This window comes from Siniperca chuatsi, linkage group LG8 (genome assembly GCF_020085105.1).
Source record: "Siniperca chuatsi isolate FFG_IHB_CAS linkage group LG8, ASM2008510v1, whole genome shotgun sequence".
Classification (NCBI taxonomy): Eukaryota; Metazoa; Chordata; class Actinopteri; order Centrarchiformes; family Sinipercidae; genus Siniperca; species Siniperca chuatsi.
Genome location: NC_058049.1, coordinates 21,775,127 through 21,798,007, shown reverse-complemented (window position 1 = coordinate 21,798,007; position 22,881 = coordinate 21,775,127). Strand labels below are relative to the sequence as shown.

The window sequence follows — 22,881 nt, the reverse complement described above, 5'->3', positions numbered from 1 at the left end:
ACCAAAATGCTGTTTGGGTTCTATTTGAAAGATTAATAGCTACAGGAGCTATTTGTCACATCAAACCTCAACTGAGAAAAAAGGAGCGTGTCTTGCTGATAACATGTAGTCTGTATAACTGGAATAACTCATGAGGAAATTTCAGGATACTCATTTTACAAAGTTATACAAACCCTTTCTAAGTGAGTCGAGTTGGTGTCCTCTAAACACAAAATCCATCCAGTTGTAGTTAAAAAAAAAATGCAAAATGTAATGGTTATCAAAGACAAACATATTTTAAGTCCAATTATTAAAATTTATTCACTCTTGATGACACAGCAGATTGCATGATGAAATTGTAAAATAATTTCACACCACACTGATTAATTGCAACCACTCAACTAGATTTGATTTTGTCAATTATAAAACAAAATCAAAGAATCTACCTTTATACATTTCTTTACAGAGCAGCTTACATTGAGAAAATGGAGTCGAAAGCATTAAGTACACCAGACTAAAAAGATGAAGTGTATCAAAGTGACTTATAGTACATCCCATGTCCAGTTCAATTAAACTGTCCAAAATAAAACAGCAAAAACGAGACGTGCGTACATAAACGCGTATGATGAGTGTAAGGCACCTCTGGTAAGAAAAAGTGTTACAAAATGGGAATTGTCGATTAGTGTGTATTTTGGTTTCAGTACCTATAAATGGCCTAGAAAATCTACATCAGCCATTTATAGTATCATCTCATCTCAGTGATTGTGAAAATAGTATTCTTGTGAAATGCACTCACTTTCATTCTCATACACATACAAACAACATGGTCCTTATATACATATATATATATATATATATATATATTACAAGCTATCTACATGTAATGTTAAAATACAATATTATAAAGATAGTGAGAAAGCAGCATTGACTTTTGGAAAGAGTCCGTGATTCCCTCAAGCGATATAGGTCTTGAGCTTCTGTGTTATGGCTCCACAGCAGATTGGACACTTGATGAGCGACTCTGAACACTCCTTACAAGTGACCAGATGACCACATGGAATGAAGACAATACAAATATCTCTGTCCATGCATATTTTGCACTGTTTCTCCCTCTGTAGCTTCCGTAGTTTCTCCAGTGGGTCCTCATCTGGAAGAGGGGGAAAAAGATCAAAATGTGTTTGCTCAAATTTAAAATCACTGCTGTTCAGGCTTTGTTTTATGTAGTCAACAACAGTGCTATGAACATAGTTTAGCATACAGTAGGTACAGTACCTTGTTCCGGTGTCTTGACAGCATCACTCTCTGGTGTGTTGTTAAGACAATCCTCCACAAGTGCTTCCAGGCTGGAGTAGCCTGAGCCTGTCCTACTGATTTTCTCCAAGGTGGTCTTTTCCACCACACTGGGCTCTAGACCCATGCTTATGGCCTTCTGAGCCATGGCAGACCGCAGCACCTCTGAATACAAAGAGGAAACATCATTGTACACAACTACTTGTTTTATTCAGTTACATTATTTTAATTTGTTACAGGTATACCGTATTTTTACATCTTGTGCAGAAGATTCTTAAATGCTCAAAAAAAAGGGAAGTCAAATTTAAAAGATATAAATGTTTACCATTCCTATGTCCTGAAAATCCATTCTGATGACTTGAAGTCTGGAAACAAACGTGTGTCATAGTTATTTTCAGAATAATGCAAGTAAAACAAAAGCCTGAGTGACATCACTACATGTAACAGCACCTTTGATTGCTAATTGTTCCACAGAGCCAAATGATGTACATTTATCCAGAGAACAACAAACATTACAGTACTGAGTATTATCATTTAAACATTGTAAGCATGCATTCTTTTTCAATTTGTCAAAACAAAAAACAAAATTCCCACATGTGCCTCAGGACCATGTGCATCACTGCAGCTAAAGGACAGGTTCACATTTTTGTCAACTCTGTCTTAAAACAGCGTTTACATGCCCATAAATACACTGAGTTATTGGTTGCTGTAATTGTTCCTCCGGTCCATATTGGCTGCAAAGAGAGCCCCTCTTAAAGCGATTTCAATTTAAGTGATGGGGGACAAAATCAGTCCTTTTGTCTGTGTAAAATGCATTGAAAAGTTCAAATCTTTGAGATTTCCTTTTTTAGTACAAAATCCCCTCCTCCCAGGCAGAGTTTGCTTTCTGAGCCACTGCAGAGGGATAGTATCAGAAAGAGGGAATTTGGTACAAAAAGAATTTGTCTAGGAAAGAAAATGTGAACGTATCCTTTAAATGGCTGGAAGATATGATTCAGACTGACTATGTTTACATGCACAGAAGGAACCGGGCCACAGAGAGAAATCAGATTAAATGCCTTTATGTGCATATATGAACATATATGAAAATTTATTTCAGTTTTAGCCTTATTTTGGATTAAAGTATTTTGGATACAAGGTAGCACCACTATGAGTACGCACACACTGCTGTCACAACAATACTTCTGCAGTCCTGGGTCTTTATCATGCACATGTGCCACATGTAAACCCATGGTTAGAAACCAGGTTAAGCATATCATTGGCCAGGAAATCCAGTTTCTTGTTTACATGAGGTTTACAAAATCACATTACTTGGCAAAGTCAACAACAACCTGGGTACTTAAGTGCATGTAAAAGCACTGAATGCTTACAGCTCCACTTCGTCGTGGGTCTTGTAGCTGGATGTTGCTGACAAATTCTTGTCCTTTTTCTGCTAACAGGAAGCTGCATCTGATTAAAAAAAACAAAACAAAAACATAATTATAGTAAAACAAATGTAAATGCCATAGCAAAAAAAACAAACAAAAAAAACAAAAAATCTCTGTGTATATGTGTTAAGAAAAGGGAACATCATGGTTGTTCTTACCCAGGGTAGTGTTTGGCATGTTCTTCCCAAGGATCTTCCTCAGGCTGCCAGCCTTTCAAACCCCCATCACAGCGGAAACACAACACCTGGTCTCCGTTCCCTGCAAGGACACACACAATTTAAAACTTCATTCACAGCTATGATCAAATACCAGAGAAAATATTTAATCACTCCGTTTTGAAGTGTTACTTAATGTTTCTTTAGTCCCAAGACTATGCCCCCTTTGCTCAGGTATCTGTGCTCTACCTGTGCTGTAGAAGCCAGCTCTGGCAAGCCTCTCGTGGTCTATAGGGTGTTGGACACCCGCAAAGCTACCAAGCCTCTCCTCAAAACTCCCCATACAGAGGTGAGTGTTTGCATGTCGTCTACTGCCGCACTCCTCTTCCTCTATACCCCCCTGGAATGGGATGTTGCCCACATCGTGCCCAAGGATGAAGAAGCAGTAGGGGAAATGTTTGGCATGTTCTCCCCAGGCGGTGTCCCCTGCTTCCCAGCCACCCAGCATGCCACCACAGCAGAAACACTGCACCCGGTCGCTCTCCCGTGAGTAGTAGAGGCCGGCTTGGGCCAGATCTCGGGGTCTCACAGGAGCAGTAGAGGGCCAGGATGAGAAGGTCTGAAGCCGGGCCTCCTCATTCCTCATGTGAGGGGCCATTGGGTAGGTGGTCTCATCAACCACCTCTCCTGTTCTCAAACGATATTCCATGTCCTCTGCTTCTTCATTGTAGGTGGAACCGTTAGTCAGTGTGGTATCAGAACTCGGGTTACAAATGGTACGGTGGGTGCAGCTGAGAAACCTGCATGCAGGGGAAACCTGTAACAACAAGGAAAGTATGATTGATCTATTTAGAAAAGAATGGAAACAAAAAAGTTAATCACATTTGTTTTTCATTACTATTATGATTACCTCCTTATGCCTCTCTACAGGTGTATCTCCCCTGCACCAGTTTTCCACAGTTTTTCGGCAGCTGAAACAGCGGACACGATCAGCATGGCCAGTGAAGTAGAAGCCGGCCCGGGCCAGTCTTTCTGCTGACACCCGCTGGGTCAGGCTGGAGCCACGGAATGAGTCCAGGCGACTGTTCATCATGGAAAAATCATCTGAGTGGTCTGTCTCCAAATCGCTGTGATCACACATGATAAACCAGGCAGGAAACTGCTGAGTGGACTAACTTGATGGAAAGAATGTCTGTAAACAAAACAGGAAGAAAAAATATGCTGATGCTGTAGGAATTAGGTGTATACACATTTTGAAGTTAAGCAAATATCTAAACAAGGATCAAATAATATCAGAAAAATCACTTCTTGCTACACAAGCGTGTAGAATTTAGAAGTAGCTAACAGCCTAGAATACACTTAAATTTTATTTCACAGGGTCGAAAAGTAGTCAGTTTAAAAATCAGACAATTCTGTGGTCGAATGGATTTCTGTGTCTGGCACCAGAAAGCCGATCAGCACATTTAGGCTCTGTGCCTTTAAGAGAAGCAGCCAGAATGAAATCACATGAAGGCACTGGATATTCCATGTGAGGGATGGGCACTGGAGAGCAGGATTGTCTACAGGCTCAGTACATTAGCATTGCAAAGGGTGTATCCCGCCTTTTGCAGCCCAACAGCACACACTATGCCAAAGGACAACAATAACAACACGTCCTTAAGGATGGTATAGGACAGTTAGGCATACACTGATAAATAAATAGGTCTAATATGATATGTAGGACATATAACTAAAAAGATCAACATTATAGAGGTGTGGCATAATATTTTAGTAAGCAAAGGTACATGCTGTGTATTCATTGCAAGATAAATTATGTTGCAACACATCATGGGAAGCATACCACACCCCCACTTATACATATTTTCTCCAAAGGGTGGAACGTTAATGTTCTCGTCACTGCATTGCTGTCATGGTGGTGGTTCTTTTCTTCTTTTTTTGTACGTGTAGCATTCTCATCTGTATATTGTACTGTACGTATGCCAAAAGGAGAACTAAGACCAGCATAGGTACAGCAAATAACTTATGTAGTGGAAGAACAACTTAATCCCAAAGCAAAAACAGCATTGATCACAGCATATCAGCACTGATTAAGCAACTATTTATTGATCTACTGATATCTTTAAAACGGTATATTTACTTTATTGAGGGGCGCAGCTTGTGATCTTTGTACTGCGTTACGTGTCGGCATTCTTTCAAGAAACCAATCACCAGATCAAGAGCAAAGTTCAGGTTTAAATTTGTGTTTTATGTACAATCACAGAAGCCAACATCTCAGACCATTTGTAAAGATACTCGCTGCATCTGAATCAGCCAAAACTGCTTCGCACAAGGTACATGGCGTCAGAGGTGTTAAGCCATGTGATAGCAAGTCATAACTCAGATATCCACCTACTACATTCACGTATATTAACGGTTAGATTGTAACGACAGGCCCCGAAAACTCCAGAAAGGTCGCGCAGCTTTGAGTTAAACAATAGCGACACAACAGCCCCATAGTTTCAGGTAGGTAACCACCGATTAAAGCAAATAGACTGCTTCTTGCATCTGACACCTCCCTAACTAGAAACACACTACATTAGCTCAGTAGTTAGACGAATAAAGCAATTTATTGAGCTGAAAGTATGCTAATCAGTATGGCGTAGTCAATTTGGACGTTCACCAGTGCTCCTGAGCTGCAACGATAGGTTATTAAACGAGACTGCGAAGATGTAATCTAACGCTAGCTACAAACGTTAGCTAGCTACGTTAGCTTAACTATTCTACGTAACATTAAGTCAAAAAGTTGCAAAACTTCAATAATTACCGTTTAATAGCTTACAGGCAGATCCTCAGTCTCTAATTTCAGGCAGTCTTTGGTGTGAACACCGCCTACAGCAGAATCCAATGATTAAAGAGGACTGTTAATTTGACGTGACCTCGCTTTCAGGAAGTGAAGGCATCGGGGTTGAATAATGCGCACCCAGTCGTGCGCATCCCAGCTGACCACAGTTGTGACGTCAGGAACGTTAGGAAAAAGTTCGCGGTGTATAAAGTAAATGGGGATTTCCCAACGAAACCCCAACTTTAAAGGTTACACAGTTTACAGACTTTATTTTTATTATAATATTTATCACCCACACAGCCTGTTAGGCTGATACGATAGGTATATGTCTTGCTTGTATTACATAATTTGATCACATTTGTTGTCAGTGGTGGAAAGAAACTTCTACTACTACACTTGAGTAAATGCACTTGTGCTCTGATCTACGTATTCCAGTACCTACTTACTTGAGTTACTGTACCTCATTTCTTTCCAGTACTTTACTTGAGTAATTTAACTACTTTATGCTTCTACTACTCCGCTACATTTAGCTCCTGAGAGAAATATTGTTCTTTTTTACTCCACTGTACTCCGACAGGTATACTTTGGAGATTAAGATTTTAAAAACCTATAATAAAATATGATGCATATGTTATGCAGTAATTAAACCACCAAACATAAAATGGCTAGAACCAGATACATCTCAGTCAGTTACATTAAAAATGCTGCTTACATTTAATAAGTATTACTATATATTTTATAATAATATAACTGGCAGACACCATTTTGCTTACATAATGGCCACTTTTACTTTTATATTTTTAAGTAACAATTTGCCAATCCATGGTTATATGTCACAATTTATTATTATATCCTCTGGAATAAAACTGAAAACACAAACCTTTATTGAGTTGTTAATGTCAGCGTTTGATTTTAGCAAATTTTCTTCATGTATGCCTAAACACATACTTCCTTGACAACTGATAATACATCCAACCAACAATTCTGGCCTCTTGAAGAGTCCTTCAACAGATGTGCACAAAGCCCTACTTATGACCTGTGCTATTTCACAGTAGCTCACATATTTGCCAAAACTGTCTTTATAACCACTTTCAGCCTCCTCCTATTCAGCACTGCATTAAAAATGGCACACACAACAGTAGAGAGAGATATTCACAATACTTTACATACAGAACATGGGAGAGAGCTAATGGGTCAAGCTATGAATAAAATCACAAATATGGAGTAAATATTGTCCACCATATGGAGGGCAACTATTGTTTCATTAATTAAAGGTGGCAATAGGTCAAAGGACAGACAGCAAACAACATTTGCTGGATCCAATGCTTGCATGTACAACAAATAAATACATCCCAAACATGCTTTATCAACAAGCTGAACAGATTTTTATTTAGTCATTTTTGCAACAATTCAAACTTAATGGAAAATAGGTTACAGCATTGGATAGACTGCGCTTTGTGCAGGAGAGAGTGTTTTTGATCAGACATCACAACAAAGTCTGAGCAGTTTAACTGCCCCATCTGAGGAACAGGATGTGGTACAGTCCAACTTTTCTCTCTGGCACTCTCATCTTCCACCTGTTACACATCTGAATGTGTCACACCAGGCCGCTCAGGGACGATCGACTGGAATGAGAATTCTCATTATGTAACTTGGCGATGGTGGGGATTCGAGCTGGAACATGACCTGTAGGTCAGTAAATGCATCATCCCTCCACAATCCGACGAAGTAAGTTGCCCAGACTGCCCTTGGCTAGCTGGAGGGGTGTCTTCTCCTCCTTGTTCTCAATGTAGATGCTGGCCCCATGTTCCACCAGCAACTTGGCTGCTTCTACACGCTCCTCATCGCACGCCAGGTGGCTGGTAAAAAAAAAACAAAACATGCATGTAGAACTGTAAATACAAAAATGCTTTTCGTTTTTAAAATTTTCAATGTTGTAAGCACCACATACTAAATTCCATTCACCTCCCTTATATTAATGTGGAGGTAAAAATCTCAGAGACTGATATCTTAAATTCAAAGCAAATAAAGCCAAACCTAGCTCCATGGCTTTTTAATTTAGAACTGACCCTTTAAGGGTTTGTGTTCGCATTTCAGCCTACATTATTCCACTGCAACTGTACATTTGTGTCGGCAGCCACAGTGTTGTATTAGACAACTACTTATTCACACATACAGTGGTGTGTTGCCCTGTGAGTCCTGGATGTTGGTTGAGGCACTCTGTTTGAGAAGCAGCTGGATGAGGCGGTAGTTGCCCTTTGCAGATGCTCTGTGAAGGGGAGTGGACTCCAATTTGTCGGTGACATTGGGGTCTGCTCCGTTTTCCAACAACAGCAGGGCAATCTACAAAGAGGGAAAGCTGTGTTACTCACAAGTCATTGACAAGTGACCTATTTTTAAAATTCAGTGATTTCCCATTTCACAGGAAACAGGTTTTCTGTTCCTGTGCTGTTGGTTTCGGAAAGGCAGGCCACAGTTCATTTGCGAAACTCCATGTAAAGTTCCTCATTTCATCCAATAAGTACATTTCCAATTTAGTGTCTAGTCTAGTATTTACGGGACTTGCTGCATGTTGTCGCTCTCCTCAGTGGTGAGGGATGTACAGCAGAGACAACAAAGTCATTTTCTGTGTTCCAAATGCATACTAAATACTAATTGTATACAGGTGTGAAAAAATACCCAGTTAAGCGGCAAAATAAATAAAAGGCTGAACTTGTTGGAATTTGGAGAAGGTAAAATGAATGCCAATCCAAGGTTATATGTCACAAGTTATTATTATAATATCCTCTGGAATAAAACTGAAAACATAAAACTTTTAGTTGTTAATGTCAGCGTTTGATTTTAGCAAACTTTCTTCATGTAAGCCTAAACACATACTTTGATAACTGATAATACATCAAATACAAAAATTTGAAAACAAAAAAATATTAACTTTCATGGTCTTTTTTAAACTCCTATTACCTCAGTATAACTAAGTAATGCTAAATATGCTAACTTCAGTTTGGCAACAAGTTAAACTAAGTTGCCCACTTTCTGTGTGGCTCTCTCACTTATCATAGCACATCGCGCTTAAATACGTGATGTCGTCATCATCATCATCATCATCGTCCTCATGTAGGATATGGTTTAGTTCCTAATAAATGGAGGGGAAAACCCTTAAAAAGAGTGGCGATGGGCGTTTCCTGATAACAGTTTCTGGTTCAGAATTGATAATGCTACTACTATGCTACTATAGAATGATGCAACTGATTTTGAGATGGTGCTGTTGTTCTCAAATATTAAATGTATTGTCCTATTAAACAATTAAAAATACCTATTACAAAATATTGCAGAAGTTGATAGCAATGTATCCTGCAGTACACATATTATCCAAGTGATAATTCTAACTCACTTAAAAGAAAAGTAACAGCTAAAAAGCTAAAAAAAAAAAAAAAAAAATATTAGGACTGCAACCAACGATTATTTTCATAATCGATTAATCTGCCGGTTATTTTCTTGATTAATCGTTTGGCCAATTTAACATTAGAAAACAGTTAAAAAATGCCCATCACAGTTTCCTAGAGCACAAGGTGATGTCATCAAGTGTCTTGATTTGTCTGACTGACAGTCCAAAACTCAAACATATTTAATATAATGTCAAGACAAGGAAAAGCAGCTAATTTTCACATTTGATACGCTTAAACAACACATAGTTTTTTAAAATATGACTTAATGATTAATCGATTCTCAAAATAGTTTACAACTAACAACTTTCTATTGATTAAATCATCTATTAATAAATAAAATTGTTGCACCTCTAAAAAATGTGAATACATATATCTAGAAATAAATAGATCTAGATATTGGAAATATAACACTATTGTAAATTAAAAATATAATTTCGATTACATGTATAGAGCTACTTGAAAGACAAATTTAAGATTACAAGCATGTAGTACAGTCGTGTGGCATCATGTAGATCAAACTATCATCCAATGTTACTGCAACCTGGGAACCTTACCTCATATCTGTCTTTAGAGGCGGCATAGTGCAGAGGGGTGCATCCATTTTGATTAACTGAATTCAGCTGAGCTCCTTTGGATATTAGAGATCTCACTATGTCTTCTCTGCCTGCAGATGCTGCAATGTGAAGAGGGGTCCACAAAGCCTGGGAAGTAACACATCACATGTAGTCATTTCACAAAACAAAGTGAACTGGATAATCTTGAGATTACTCAATATTGTATCTGTTCACATTGTAGATCATGAGACTGAAATAACTTTTTTTTCATTTGACATTATTATAAACACTGAAATAGCCTCAGTTAATTTCAAAACAAATTACACGTTTACATCAAAAACATAAAATTCATAAAAAAACATAATTTTGCAGTTAGGGTTGTTGTGGTGTTAGGACTAGCCTACATTATATTGTAAGGTGCACCTATCTAGTATTAACTGTCATCAGTTTAAGTAAAAATTAAAAACATTTAACAAAATTCTGTGTAAGAACCATTAACGTTAAGGCCTAACGTTACATCATCCTGCAGATTCACTTCGACTCCCAGGTCAAGCAGAAACTCCACAATGTTGGTGTGGCCAGCAGAACAAGCCCAGTGCAGGGCGGTTCTACAGTCCTGAAATTACAGAAAGTCGTGGGTGAAAACGTCACTTGACATTTGTCATTATTTCAGTATTGACAGGCTAACAAAAACATGCGTTCTTACCTGGTCCGTTTTGCAGGCAAGCGTTTTATCTGACAGAATGCACTGTTTCAATTTCTCAAACTGCCCCGTATAAGCTAAATTACAGACCTCCACATTTGATACTGAACCCTCCATTGTTAAGTATACTTTAAACGTCAAGCAAAATGTATAGTAGCCTAGCGGGGTTGTTTCGTTTCAGATTTGAATGACTCAGGAAATTATGAACTCTACTTCCGCATGGGTCGATTTTTCCTCTTCAAATTAAAAAACTTTAAAATACTGTCAGTGGCATCGACTGGCAATGAGACTGAATTGTCATGTCATTTTTATTGTTCATTTAGTCTTTATTCTATCTGAATCACTGAACACATAGAAGATGTCACAGGTGTGCAACCACGCTATCAGTGGAAAGCACAAACATTTTATTTTGGTAGGTATATTTGGTACCCGGAGGAAGTAATACATGCGGCAAAATGGCTGCTAAGTGAATAAGGAAAAGAACATCCACCAAAATTAATGCTTGAAAAGATTTTCTATTATTCAGTATCGTTCTGATCCACATATCTGTACTTATGGCAAACACGCTGGTATGTTTGAAAATTTCGCCACACTTTTATGCTGAAATCAACCAGCTATCTTAACGAAATGTTTGCTAGCTAGCTAATTTCCAATGTGCGCCTTTTCCAACGAACAGTCGCAGATACCTTGTTCACTAGTGGACAAGCATTTAATACATGTTTGTCTCACTAGGATTTCAGGACCCATGCCGACCAGTCATGCAGATATTCAGAAGAATTTGTCAACATTTATTATGACTGCATGGATAAGAAAAGGAGGGTGAGTGGTGGTCTCGGTTTGTACACTGAATTAGAAAACATCAGTACTGTAGTTATTTTAAACCATTTACTAGAGCTTGACCGATACATCGGCATGGCCAATATTACCGTCAGACTTTGGGTTCACAGATATCAGTCTTGGCGTATATATCAGCCAATAATAATAAATAGTCCAAAATGGCCAAAGATATGTTTGAGGTAACTTAACGTTACGTTGTGTCAAATAATATTATCAGTTGATATGTTGTTATATTTTTATTTCTCAAATATCAGTGTTGGCTTCCAAAATCCAGTATTTGTAGGGCTGTAGAGCACACTGTATTCAGTGTTTGGTTGATGTCATTGTGGCTGTTATTGTTGTTCTTGGCTCCTCTGTCTCAGAACTTGACCCGGCTCTACCTGGACAAGGCGACCTTGGTGTGGAATGGGAATGCAGTGTCAGGACAGGATGCCCTGGGCGAGTTTTTTGAGTCGCTGCCTTCCAGCGAGTTCCAAGTTCACACGCTGGATTGTCAGCCAGTTCACGGTGAGTGGGGCAATCTCAACATATAACATCTCATAGTGATATTGGTGATTCTCAAATGTGTCTTAGAATAGAGGAGAACTGTGTAAATGTGAAGCAGAGCATTAAAGTGTTTGCAAAGTAACTAATCCAGCATCAATCTACCCTTTCTTCATTCACAGAACAAGCAACCCAAGGGCAGACTACACTGCTCGTGGTGACTGGTGGGACAGTTAAGTTTGAAGGGAACAAACAGCGTTTCTTCAACCAGAACTTTCTTTTAACAGCTCAGGCTTCACCCAACAATGACCAGCCTGTTTGGAAGATTGCTAGTGACTGTTTCCGATTCCAAGACTGGAATAGCTGAGGCTTACGCCATCCCTGCTTTCCCCTCTAAAAATGTATGGACACATGTATGAAAATCAAGCTGCCGTTTGTTTATTTCTGTTTTTGTAATAAAAATCAAAATGTCATGCAACACTGAATACGAAAAGCTGTTTATTTGTAAAATGATGAACAAGGCATGTGACCATAATGATGGAGTAATAAATAGAAACAGGTTCACCAAACAACCAACTGTTATGTGACTGTCAACGTCTGTGTTCTTAGTTTTAATGATGCTAATCCATTAACACAACAACATTTCGAAAAACACAGAAAACACTTCTATAAAATTGAAATGAACAGACTTATCAGATAACTGTTATACCAAATTGTACATTAACCTGATAACTGAGGTAAAATATGCACATTATTACAGTATACCAGCTCTGACTAGCTAATGATAATAAGCATTTTAGTAATTAAGCATGCTTGCACTTCAATAAATAAGGTGCCCACAAGAATTTTGACAGAAGTGCTTTCTGAACAAGGAGCCCACTGTTAGACAGTTTAATATATTAAAACATTTGCTTATCTTCCTGAGTCATTTATGTTTACACATTTTGGTCTTACTTTCTGAATCAATTGACACAATAAAAACTCATAAATAAAACAACATTGGTGAGAAAAAAAAAACAAGTGGATAAGCAGACATGATCACAAAACTTTTTTTTCTCTATGATCAATGTCAGTAGTGGGGATATTTTTTCTAAAGCCTCAAGTAAACTTCACATGACTATTTAGCCATTTTTGTTAACACAAGCGTAAACTATTTGTTTCTATCTAGATGCCAATTTCTTCAGTTTGACTACACTAAAGGCCGAAGGCACAGGAACATCAGTACTTCAACCTTAAAAAACATTACAAGCCTCTGTGATGATTACAGTTGTTAATGTTTTAAATGGAACTAACAACAAAGCATCAGCGACATATGACGGACAGTAGTACTTTCAATCAGCTACAAACTGAATGCCAACAGATTTAAGTGGATGGCAGTTAAGTCAGATCCCTTTCATGGAATAAGAGTTGCCACTTGAGCGTATCACTTTGACAATCAAAACTTCTACACAAGAATAAAAAGCAGCACATGTGGATCAACAGCTACAACTATCTACGGCTTCTGCCTTTTTGCTTCAAGACATTTTCATTTGGACGCCTGTGGTACACAAACGGCATAAAGATACAACTGGGTACCGGGAAGATTATTTACACATCAAAACAGTGGTTAAGGTGATAATGGGGACTCTTGGGTGAAATTGTCGAAGTTATTTGCCCCCATACATTCTCTCTATGTGGTGGAGATAGTGGTTCTTCAGCTCTTTCCTCTTCAGCTTGAATGCATCTGTGACCAGACCTGTCTCGGGGGTCCACGGCTCTGGACTCAGATGCACCTTCATTGGAATCTCAAATCGCTGGAGTTTAACTATATGGATGAAAAGTGAAGAGAAACAGAACAGTGATGCTCACCCATATTTACCACAGTTTAGTACAATGGATAATTTGCTCTTTTTCCACTAAAATATTGTTACATAACATACAGAAAGAACATGTATATGTGGAGCTAAGGACAGAAGTAAGAAGTAGAAAGTTAAGATTATTAGTACAGCCATATCACAATATAATGAAAAGACATGGTAGACTCTTACTGTTAGCAGCAACCTCCTTGATCGCCTTCAGAACCTCTCTTTCCATGTTGGGGTGAGTGCAGATCTCCTCCCATGTTCCCACAATGCCTCTCTGTTTGGCCAGTTCTGTCAACTTTTTCTGGTTGGGAACCACAAAGCTGATCACGTAGTTCTGATCACTGTAAGGATCAACATTAGAAACAAGGTTGATAAAAGGCTAAAGTTACTGAGAAAATGTTATTTTATGCATGTGCTCACTGCATACACATATACACAATATCAATAACATAAAATTTTCTTTGCATATCATAGAAGACTGGACTATTGGCCTTGGCAGGAAGTCTGCATTCTCCAAGAGCCCTTCTAGTTCATTTTGTTTTGTATACAAATATCCTTGTTTTTAAATTTGTCTAGCATATACTTGTTGCTGACATGGGGTATGTGTGTGATGTACTAAATAAATAAAAGCAAGGTACAGGAAACTCAAAGACGAGGAATTTGTAGCTTAACAGGTGTTAATGATGTATGTTGTCTTGCCATCAGCTCTTAGAAATGTCACCAATTGTTTCTATGTTGTTTCTTTACCTACATTTTATTGTCTTTATTTCCTGGTTCAGACCAGGTTTAAACCAGTCTGGCTGTGTTTTGTCACAGTACAGATCGGGAACACTGCTCCACCTGGGCGTCTCCTTTGATGTGAGTTGACAGGAGGTGACTTCTCAACTTCCATGAAGTGTTTTGACAGGGAACATGTAATGCTGACAACTTGCTAGTCTCTCTATATCTGCTGCAGCGGCACACACAGTGCAATGCAGAGCTTGTTTAGTAATTTTTGGCGTTGTTGAGTGAATCTCTGTATTGATATTCGGGTTATTAATACTCTGGCAGTGTCCAGCACAAACAAACTTTTCATTTGGTTTCATGTTAGGTTGAACTTGTTGGGTTGCCACTATTTGATAACGAGTTGATAATGAGTTTTTTAGCTGTAATTAGACCATGAGAGATTCACTTCTGTTGACATTGATTCAAATGTATCATATTCTCAGAAAGTTTGTCTTTGGAATAATTCCATCCGTGTACGATGCTGAATTGGATTAAACACTAATAGAACATATATGAATATGTCTCAGGTGTAAACATATCAACTGACCTATGCTCTTCCCAAGCTTTCTTTATATCCTCTCTAGAAGGCATTTTGAGATTTTGAAAGGCACTGTAAAAGTGAGAAATGTGATCTCATGCCCGACTTAAAGACACTTATCAAGTTCATCTGCTTTAGTGCTGGAAAAATCTGGGAGGAAGGATTTTAAACAATTCCTAATTCTAGTCACTGATTTTATTTGCATTTAACGGTTGCCCATACCATCCTGGCATCTGGACAAAATCAACAGTGATTTTTAGTCATTATTTTAGGTTTTCAGTAACTTTAAATGCTTTGCACAGTACATCACATGTGTTCCTAAACAGATATGGAAGAAATGTGACTCAAAATCACATTTCCTGTCACTTTAACTTTTCCTAAATAAATGACGGCGACTTACTCACCTGTTTGCGTAAGCACAGATGTTGTCTATGAGAGAGCAATTTTTCAGGGCAGACTCGACTTTACCGAGAGACACATACTCCCCGGCCTGCAGTTTGACCAAGTCTTTCTTGCGGTCTAAATGAGAATATAAAAATCTGTTCACAACAGTGCTCTGTTATCAAGCACAAACAGTTTGTCTGTCAGAAACCACAACCACATTGACTGCAGTGCAATGAAATTAAGTATGAATGGTGTGCCTTTTACAAAACACCATGAGATGACAGCCATGGGCCTCAGTAAAGTATAATTGCTTTGAGAACAAATATACACACCCACTATTTGTAGACAGCCATCCGGGAAAATCTCTCCTACATCTCCAGTGCAGAACCACCTCTGACCATTTTCATCCGCAAAAAAGTCCTGATTGTTGCTTTCATTCCTGTAGTAACCCATGGTTACATTGGGACCACCAATCAGGATTTCCCCTCTTGGGTTTGGTTTGTCTTTGCTGGTGTAGCCACCTGAGAAAAAGTGGCAAATTAAGTAGTAAAATACCCTGTAATTAAACAAAATACTCAATATCATTCTGCACGGTAAGTACAGCATGTTTTTCAGCCATACCTTCAGCCCAGTCCCTGAGTCTGATCTCACAGCACAGAAGAGGAGCTCCAACACGGCCGGTGCTGATGTCCGCAACTGTATAATAAGACACAATAACTTAATAACGTAGATATTCAGTCTCATCTTAACACTCTCTTCCTACTCTACACTTTAAATCTCATCTTACTCTCTGTGATGGTGCCTGCTCCACAGGTTTCAGTGAGGCCATAGCCCTGGCCCACTGGACAACAGAAACACACATTCATGAATCTCTGAGTGGCTGCGGACAGGGGGGCTCCTCCAGACAACATCATCCTCACCCGTCCTCCCAGCAGTTTCTTCACTTTCCGGAACAACAGGCTGCAAAGGAAGATTGATGTGTGTTTGATTTTAAGTTGAACAACACAATCACATTTCTAAGGTCACTGGAGGAGACATAGTGGTTTCTTACGCATTGCAGAGTGGTGCGTCATAGCCCCTCCTGATCTGTTCTAGTTTATATTTGTAGCCCAGTGTAAACAGCTTCCTCTGAATGAAATTCATTTCCTGCACTTTGCTCATCACATTTTTGTTGATGCGATCCATTATTTCCTTGTAAGGAGAAAACATATAGGATTAATTTATACATTTCAAGATGAGTAGGTGTAAACCTGAGCAAACAGAACAGATGAGAACAGAGTAGTGAGTGATAGAGGAAAAAATTTAAAGCAGGATTCTTACTGGCACAGCTGCCATCAGGGTGGGTCTGAGCACAGAGCAGTCTCCTTTACTTCCTTTCTTTATCTTAGTGGACTAAAGGAAACAGAAATAAATAAATAAAATTGTTGAAGGCACTGATTACATTAGACTGCAACAATGATTAAGCGAATGGCAATAATGTAGACAAGTACTAGTAACCACACCCAGGCATGTTAAAAAGAAATATAGCATACACATTGACAGCTACAACACAACCTGGTGTTGGTACTGGGTATTACCTGGTCTGACAGTGTCTGGGGGGATGAGTAGCCGATCCGACAGCCATATGTGACACAGGAGATTTCGGCTGTCATTTCCAGAACATGAGCCAGGGGCAGATAGGCTATGTAAGTATCATTAGGCCTGCCGGACCACAGGGAGAGAAAGTAAAAGGTTAGGGCCAGTAGTTACTACACATTTTCTGTTCCTTGTTCCAATTCTGGTAGTTCCTTGGTTCAGAGTTCACAGTAATATAGATAGCACAGTCTCAAAAATGTACCATCCACTTCCTTACACCTCTAGGCAGCTGGCAAGTGGTGGCTATTTTGCTCCTGGAAGCCCATCCCAGAACAAATTTATATGGACAATTCTAAAGTTATCTACTTGGCATTGTTTTAGTTGGAATAGACAAAAGAACACTGGAGAGATGTGCTATTCTGTAAGAGCTGTGAAGTTGGGGTAAGTTGAACCCTGGCTGGAGAATGGTAAAAGAAAACTGCTGTGAATATTATATTATACTAAATCATATATAATGACCAATACTGAAACTCACCCGAGTCCAGGAATGCGTTCACACTGGCCTGTCATTCCTGCAATTAGGTTACTGTGGACAATCATGACTCCTTTGGGTCTGCCTGTAGAGCCACTGGTGTACATCACCACAGCCAGATCAGAGGGCTGGGGCTTCACAATTGCCCTCCCCACTGCAAGACAAACAAAACAGTTATTGTCTTGCACTGTATGTGTGAGGTTTTTCACTCCCAAATTTGACAAAGTAGCACAACCAAGGTGAGTCAGAGAAATACACACTATTCTCAGGCAGCGTGCCCAGTTCTTGTACGGCCTGCATGCTGTGGATGGACAGTCCTGCTGGGTAGCCTTCTGTGCTCACTTTCTTCTGGTCTACATAGATCACATGCTTCAGTTTTGGGATCTGTGGAAGCACATTCTGGACAGAAAGAGAGGTCAAAGCTGCCATTACAACATGATGCGCAATCACATGATTTCCTTTTATAAATAAGAAGGATTTCTAGCTCCATATTTACTGGCATAATTTTTTATAATGGGCAGCAGCTTGACCTACTAAATTAAAGAAATCATCCACTGGAACTACTGGAAGATCCACAAATATGTTAAAAGAAGTTTGGAATCTAAAAAGTCTGTTTGAGATGTTATCATATTCATATAAATTATTTTACTACATATTACATTCTTTATTTCTCCCAGCTTTGTTTTTTTCTAACCATTCTCACACTTTCACACTGTCACTGTTGTGACACAGTCCACATTTTGTTGTGCCTAATCTAAAAATGGCTTGACAAGCATTACATGTTGAAAATAACTGCCATAATGAAGTGATTAACTGCAATATGTTTCCTACTTATAAACACCCCCGTGTTCATTCATTCCTCTATGTGGTTGCAGACAGTATACTATATTTTTCTGGGTTCACCATACCAACTTTGAGGTTAATAAAATTATCTATTTAGTCCCAAATTATCATCTCATGAGGGCTACTTATATAGATAGACAAGATGTTTCATGGCCATTGTTTCATCATTGCTTCTCTTTAAATCAAAGCGAGCAGTTCTGATTATGTGCTGTAAGGGATTAACTCACTTTCAGTTTAGTCTCAAGCAGTTCCAGACTGGTAACTAGATGTGTAACTCCAGTCTCGTTCAGTCCAAAAGCAATTGCTTCCTCTCCCAGTGTGGCATAGAATGTCACCACTGTTGTGATGACAAAACATAAAATGAGCAGTTAATACATTAATACATTATTCACAACATAACATCTGTACATACTGTAATATACTTACATGGGAAATTGTGTCTGAAGCATGCCTGGGCAGTGATCATCCATTCTGCTCTGGTTTCACAAAAGATTGCAATACTGCTTTTAGGCTGCTGCCCCAGAGCTGCCAATCCACTGCCAAACTGACTGACTATAGAGTCCACGTCATTGTAGGAGAACCATCTATATTCCCCCAGGATCAGCTAGCAGGAGAAAGAGTAATTTGCAACATCAGACATCTTTGTCCTCACAAGCATCCTTCTCCAAAAAAATATGGTAATGGGAATCCTTACCTTTTTAAATACTTTACCACTGGGTTGAATCTCATTCTCTCTGCTCAAAATATCTCGGGTGCCGAGACAATGTGCTTGTCCAAAGCGCTGCACAGCATGCTCGAACAGCTTATCCAGTGTGTCCTTGCCTGGGAAGTCCTCCCTGGCCAGGGAATCGAAGTGGTCCACAGAGCGGTATGGTCCCTCTGCACAGCCTGAAGTGGAACGGGCCTTTATCCGCCTGGACAGAACTTTTTTTTGCCTGGCACCAGTGATGTAGTACCAGGGCAGGAAGGACAGGACGGAGTACAGCCATACCAGAAGGTGGATTGGAAAGAGGAGGATAGACTGGAGGGCGGAGTCTGACTGGAGACCCATACTGAGTAAGTGTGGAAGGGAACTGAGCAGCAGATGTTTCAGGCGTGTAAGGACGATTATGTCAGATGGGAAGTCTCATAAAGAGAAAAGCCCCCAGAGTAGACAATTTTTATGAATCCCACAACTGTAGTATGAAAATATTTGGTCCACTGATTTCCAAGTGTTACACCTTAAGTTGGAATAAAACAGAAACTACCATCAGAAAAGTTTATTTATTAAGCACATGTGAAATAACTACCATTAAAGGTAGGATAGGTAATATATTTCAGAGGCATTTTTTGTTATATTTGTTGAAATTCTCTTTACATCCTGACAGCAATCAATAAATGAAATTCTCTGGAAAATATTTTTAAAAAGCTGGTAACTGTGGCTGTCACTGGCCTGTAAAAAGCCCAGCCAATCATTTCATCTGCAGCACTCTGCCCATGCACTCATTGCGCATGAAAATGTGTTTTGGAGGAGCGGCTTTGGAGGCAGGCCTGAAGGGAGGGGGTGGGACTTTTTTTGGTTGGATACTTTCAAAATCTAGCCGTCTCTTGCTAGTTTCTCCAACGTTACCTACTCTAGCTTTAATCAAAGCTTTTTAAAAGTCAAAAGTCAAAGCAAAAAAAGTCAGGCTTGATTTGCACCCCAAATATCAGTTACATGCCAACAGCTGTCTGGAAGAGGAAGTTGGTTTGTTAACTAAGTACGTCTGGTGGCACACTTCTCACAAAAACAATGACAAAACAATGGTTTGAGAATCAAAGAAGTTAGCTACCTATAAAGGTTATCTACCAACTGCATCTGAAAGTCATTTAAACGAATCCCTTGATAACCTCCTCTTACACCCAGGAGGACTGTGCTATGCTGGCTAAGAACTACACCCAGTACTCATCAGAGACTCACCTCCTTCTTGCTCTGTACATCTGTCAGCTTTTAATGCTCAATTATATAAGAGAGCTCCTAGAAGGGTGTGTAGTGTACACACCCTTGTCTGCCTTTAAACAATAAAGGGAAGATTACCTGAGAGGATGGAGGGATGAAGCAGTGTTGAGATATAGCCTCTCTGACCAAACTGCCCACTGCCCTGTGAGTTGTGCTAAAAAAGGATCAAGCTGCGGACAACCAATGACAATACTCTTTAAGCTCACCCCACTCGGTGGTCAGTGAAAGGCCACTCTAGGACAAGCTCAGCTCGCTAATAACCTTACAGTGCATGGTGGATGAAGGAGTTAAACTGACCAAACTAAATGTTGTTTTTCTTGTTTTTGTTGCACAAAACAAGCAAAGCATTGCAACTGCACACTGTGAAAGGCAGTAATCATAGCTTACAGCTGTCATGTGGGACCTACTTTCATGTCAAAAGATAAACAGATATAGAAAGATATGACTTCCGCAACATTAGATAAAAACAACCAAGGTCTTTGTATGGGTATTAACATGACTATGTATCTACTCAACTATTTTATCTAATTTATGGTAAATAAAAAGTCAGTAATGTACTGATGTTACCAACCCTCCCTATTGTGAAGGCCTCACTTTACATAGTGTGATTCACATTTCAGTGAATCATAGCTCTAATCTACGTCACAAATCTTCTGGCCTTACTCCTGAAGGTGCATGAAGATGATGATGCTATGTTTGTAATACCAGAACTTTTGCTTGGGCCTTTACAGCATAGTGGATTCCATTTCACTGAAACAGACAGTAGTAAACCACAAAACATTCTTGTGTAATAACAGCATATAGCCTATAGCACACACTCCCTTCCAGATAATAAAGCCGCTGTGAAAACTTTGTTGCGTGACTTCAGAGACTAGGTTTTGTTTTGTCTATGGGACTTGAATTTACAACAGAACATTTAAATGATTTCATTTGCAAAAGATCGGTATGCCTGGAGCTAGGCAAATATTCTGGCAAATGTTAATGTAATTAATGAAGACAGCATCGTGTGATAAACCCAACTTGATGTGTCAGACCCTATTTTATACAGTCTACTCAGACCTGATAACGGCGGTTAGTTTCCTGTCATACACTTATCATCACATATGAGTGAGTTATTTCCATGGCAACATAACGTAGCCATTTTGGACGGATATTGCTAATGTAACCCATACGAATTACGCACAATATTAATTATTATATGGAAATGCCCAAATTCAGTGTGAGCATGGTCGTTTTTACGCGCAAGACTTATTGTTTAAAAACGTCTTAAACTCATAAAAAGCTATATCGAAATGAAACCAAAAAAAAAAAAGAAGTTATCAGAATTGGCTATCTTCAAAATAAGATAACCTGTGAGGCGAATTCAACCTCCTAATACATGCGTTATATAGCGGCTATCTGACAATGGGTGAGAGGCGGGATGGCAGACGAAATGATGACAAAAGCCGCCACACGTTGTTGGTACAGCTCGTGTCATTGAGCAACCGTCGGCAAGTTGATTAACGTTGGCTAACGTTACTGAGCATGTAGCTAAAACCAATTCAACATTGCCCACACAAATGAACCCTAACTTAAATCTACAAACGGATAAAGGCAGTAATAAGATTACAGTGGCCAGCTAAAGAGTGATACCCTGCTTATCTGGCAGGCTTGAGGCATTCTTACCTTCAGCAGCGGAAAACCCGGTCAGTCGTGTGTCTACCGCTATCCAGAAATGACCGAAAGTTACCTTTTCTTGGGACCTAGAAACCCGGAACTACTACGTCATCTGATTCCATAATTTTGGACCAATGAGCAACCGAGGCGGATTTGCCCTCGGTGTTTTTTCCTCTTACGTCCGCTAAATAAAAAATATTACAGGAAGTAAGTTTCGCCACTGTCGTGGAAACCAACTGCCGTAAAACCTCAAAGAAAAATAAGTGCTGCCACTGTCCCCATATCAGATGTTATCGACATTTAATTGTCTATGTACTTGTACATAGTGTATGTGTCGAATTGTTGAATCCCATGTTTGAATTGGTTAGGCTACTTGTATATTTGACTTAAATGTGTGTATTTTGTGTAAACGTATTGATCAGTGGAGGCAGAAAACACATACTACCGATTACATCTCTTATGGCATCACTGTACTAAGTAAGTAATCCTGGAGACTCTTTGCTGGATATGCTGAATTGTATGGTACCCATGACCCTTAATGGACTTTGCAGCAGGAGAAAAAAACAGATGTTCAAATTTTAGACCTATTATATATTTTATATTTATACATTTAGGTAGTAAATTAGTGTGCTTACAAGTGCATTAAAGATCCCACCCAGACATGTTTCAATTAAAAATACTCTGCTTTGTAAAATAATATATGTCTCACATGGTTTTTCTACAACAATTAAAAAATAAAAATCAATTACCTCGGTAAAAATTCTTGAAAGAACACGCACTCCTCCCTCATAAAAAAAATCTAAATATTTTGCTTTCAACTATCTACTGGACATAAAGATGTATTCTGCTTCACTGAAAAGTCCATTCTCAGTATATGTGCACTGGAGGCTCCAAGTCTCCACACACAGAGATCAACTGTATTTTTAAGGAAGATACTACTGGTCATAGACAATTTGTAACACTGAAATGGTACATTCACATCTGCGTTACAGTGAATTTAAATCTCAGTTTATATGGTATTTGTTCACAACAGTGGCCCCAGTGTATTCCTGTCGATGTCGCCCTCAAGTG

General features: G+C 39.1%; 4 protein-coding genes across 6 annotated transcripts; 1 reads left to right on the top strand and 3 right to left on the bottom strand.

The window, feature by feature from the left end:
- Window positions 1-281: 281 nt before the first annotated feature.
- LOC122880699 (X-linked inhibitor of apoptosis) lies at window positions 282-5,816 on the bottom strand. Of its 3 annotated transcripts, none has more exons than XM_044206075.1 (8): window positions 5,670-5,816; window positions 3,762-4,043; window positions 3,101-3,668; window positions 2,855-2,954; window positions 2,601-2,718; window positions 1,595-1,634; window positions 1,252-1,434; window positions 282-1,126 (listed from the first exon to the last, which is right to left on the bottom strand). In XM_044206075.1, exons 2-8 carry the CDS (start codon window positions 3,990-3,992, stop codon window positions 933-935), a joined length of 1,434 nt encoding a protein of 477 aa, XP_044062010.1. In that variant the 5' UTR covers window positions 3,993-4,043; window positions 5,670-5,816; the 3' UTR covers window positions 282-932. The 3 variants fall into 3 exon arrangements, with proteins under 3 accessions (XP_044062010.1, XP_044062009.1, XP_044062011.1); XM_044206074.1 differs by having other exon boundaries at window positions 5,655-5,814; XM_044206076.1 differs by having other exon boundaries at window positions 2,640-2,718; window positions 5,655-5,814.
- Window positions 5,817-7,031: 1,215 nt separating this feature from the next.
- On the bottom strand, window positions 7,032-10,582 carry psmd10 (proteasome 26S subunit, non-ATPase 10). The gene is made up of 5 exons (XM_044206077.1): window positions 10,379-10,582; window positions 10,190-10,288; window positions 9,673-9,819; window positions 7,849-8,015; window positions 7,032-7,531 (listed from the first exon to the last, which is right to left on the bottom strand). Exons 1-5 carry the CDS (start codon window positions 10,490-10,492, stop codon window positions 7,378-7,380), a joined length of 681 nt encoding a protein of 226 aa, XP_044062012.1. The 5' UTR covers window positions 10,493-10,582; the 3' UTR covers window positions 7,032-7,377.
- A 209-nt stretch (window positions 10,583-10,791) lies between these two features.
- nxt2 (nuclear transport factor 2-like export factor 2) lies at window positions 10,792-12,173 on the top strand. Its single transcript, XM_044206078.1, has 4 exons — window positions 10,792-10,944; window positions 11,108-11,194; window positions 11,575-11,719; window positions 11,878-12,173. The coding sequence occupies exons 1-4, from the start codon at window positions 10,930-10,932 to the stop codon at window positions 12,060-12,062; spliced, it is 432 nt and encodes a 143-aa protein (XP_044062013.1). The 5' UTR covers window positions 10,792-10,929; the 3' UTR covers window positions 12,063-12,173.
- Window positions 12,174-12,176: 3 nt separating this feature from the next.
- acsl4a (acyl-CoA synthetase long chain family member 4a) lies at window positions 12,177-21,973 on the bottom strand. The gene is made up of 15 exons (XM_044206073.1): window positions 21,820-21,973; window positions 18,871-19,396; window positions 18,603-18,780; window positions 18,404-18,513; window positions 17,594-17,732; window positions 17,337-17,487; window positions 16,804-16,927; window positions 16,547-16,618; window positions 16,278-16,417; window positions 16,014-16,186; window positions 15,848-15,922; window positions 15,559-15,747; window positions 15,247-15,361; window positions 13,723-13,880; window positions 12,177-13,499 (listed from the first exon to the last, which is right to left on the bottom strand). Exons 2-15 carry the CDS (start codon window positions 19,225-19,227, stop codon window positions 13,342-13,344), a joined length of 2,139 nt encoding a protein of 712 aa, XP_044062008.1. The 5' UTR covers window positions 19,228-19,396; window positions 21,820-21,973; the 3' UTR covers window positions 12,177-13,341.
- Window positions 21,974-22,881: the final 908 nt, after the last annotated feature.

Bases quoted from the DNA above. Each gene is read 5' to 3' on its own strand.
- LOC122880699 (XM_044206075.1), bottom strand. From the start codon at position 3,992: ATGTGTGATCACAGCGATTTGGAGACAGACCACTCAGATGATTTTTCC. The intron at 3,669-3,761 runs GTAATCATAATA...TTGTTGTTACAG, and splicing joins CTGTAGAGAGGCATAAGGAG to GTTTCCCCTGCATGCAGGTT. The intron at 1,635-2,600 runs GTTGTTGTTGAC...GTTTGTTTCCAG, and splicing joins ACATGCACTTAAGTACCCAG to ACTTCAAGTCATCAGAATGG.
- psmd10 (XM_044206077.1), bottom strand. From the start codon at position 10,492: ATGGAGGGTTCAGTATCAAATGTGGAGGTCTGTAATTTAGCTTATACG. The intron at 9,820-10,189 runs GTAACGTTAGGC...GTTACTTCCCAG, and splicing joins AAGTGAATCTGCAGGATGAT to GCTTTGTGGACCCCTCTTCA. The intron at 7,532-7,848 runs GTATGTGTGAAT...TTTTTTTACCAG, and splicing joins TCACAGGGCAACACACCACT to CCACCTGGCGTGCGATGAGG.
- nxt2 (XM_044206078.1), top strand. The intron at 11,195-11,574 runs GTGAGTGGTGGT...CCTCTGTCTCAG, and splicing joins GCATGGATAAGAAAAGGAGG to AACTTGACCCGGCTCTACCT. The intron at 11,720-11,877 runs GTGAGTGGGGCA...CTTCATTCACAG, and splicing joins GGATTGTCAGCCAGTTCACG to AACAAGCAACCCAAGGGCAG.
- acsl4a (XM_044206073.1), bottom strand. From the start codon at position 19,227: ATGGGTCTCCAGTCAGACTCCGCCCTCCAGTCTATCCTCCTCTTTCCA. The intron at 16,187-16,277 runs GTAAGAAACCAC...CTTCCTTTGCAG, and splicing joins GACGCACCACTCTGCAATGC to CCTGTTGTTCCGGAAAGTGA. The intron at 15,923-16,013 runs GTAAGATGAGAT...CTTATTATACAG, and splicing joins AGCAGGCACCATCACAGAGA to TTGCGGACATCAGCACCGGC.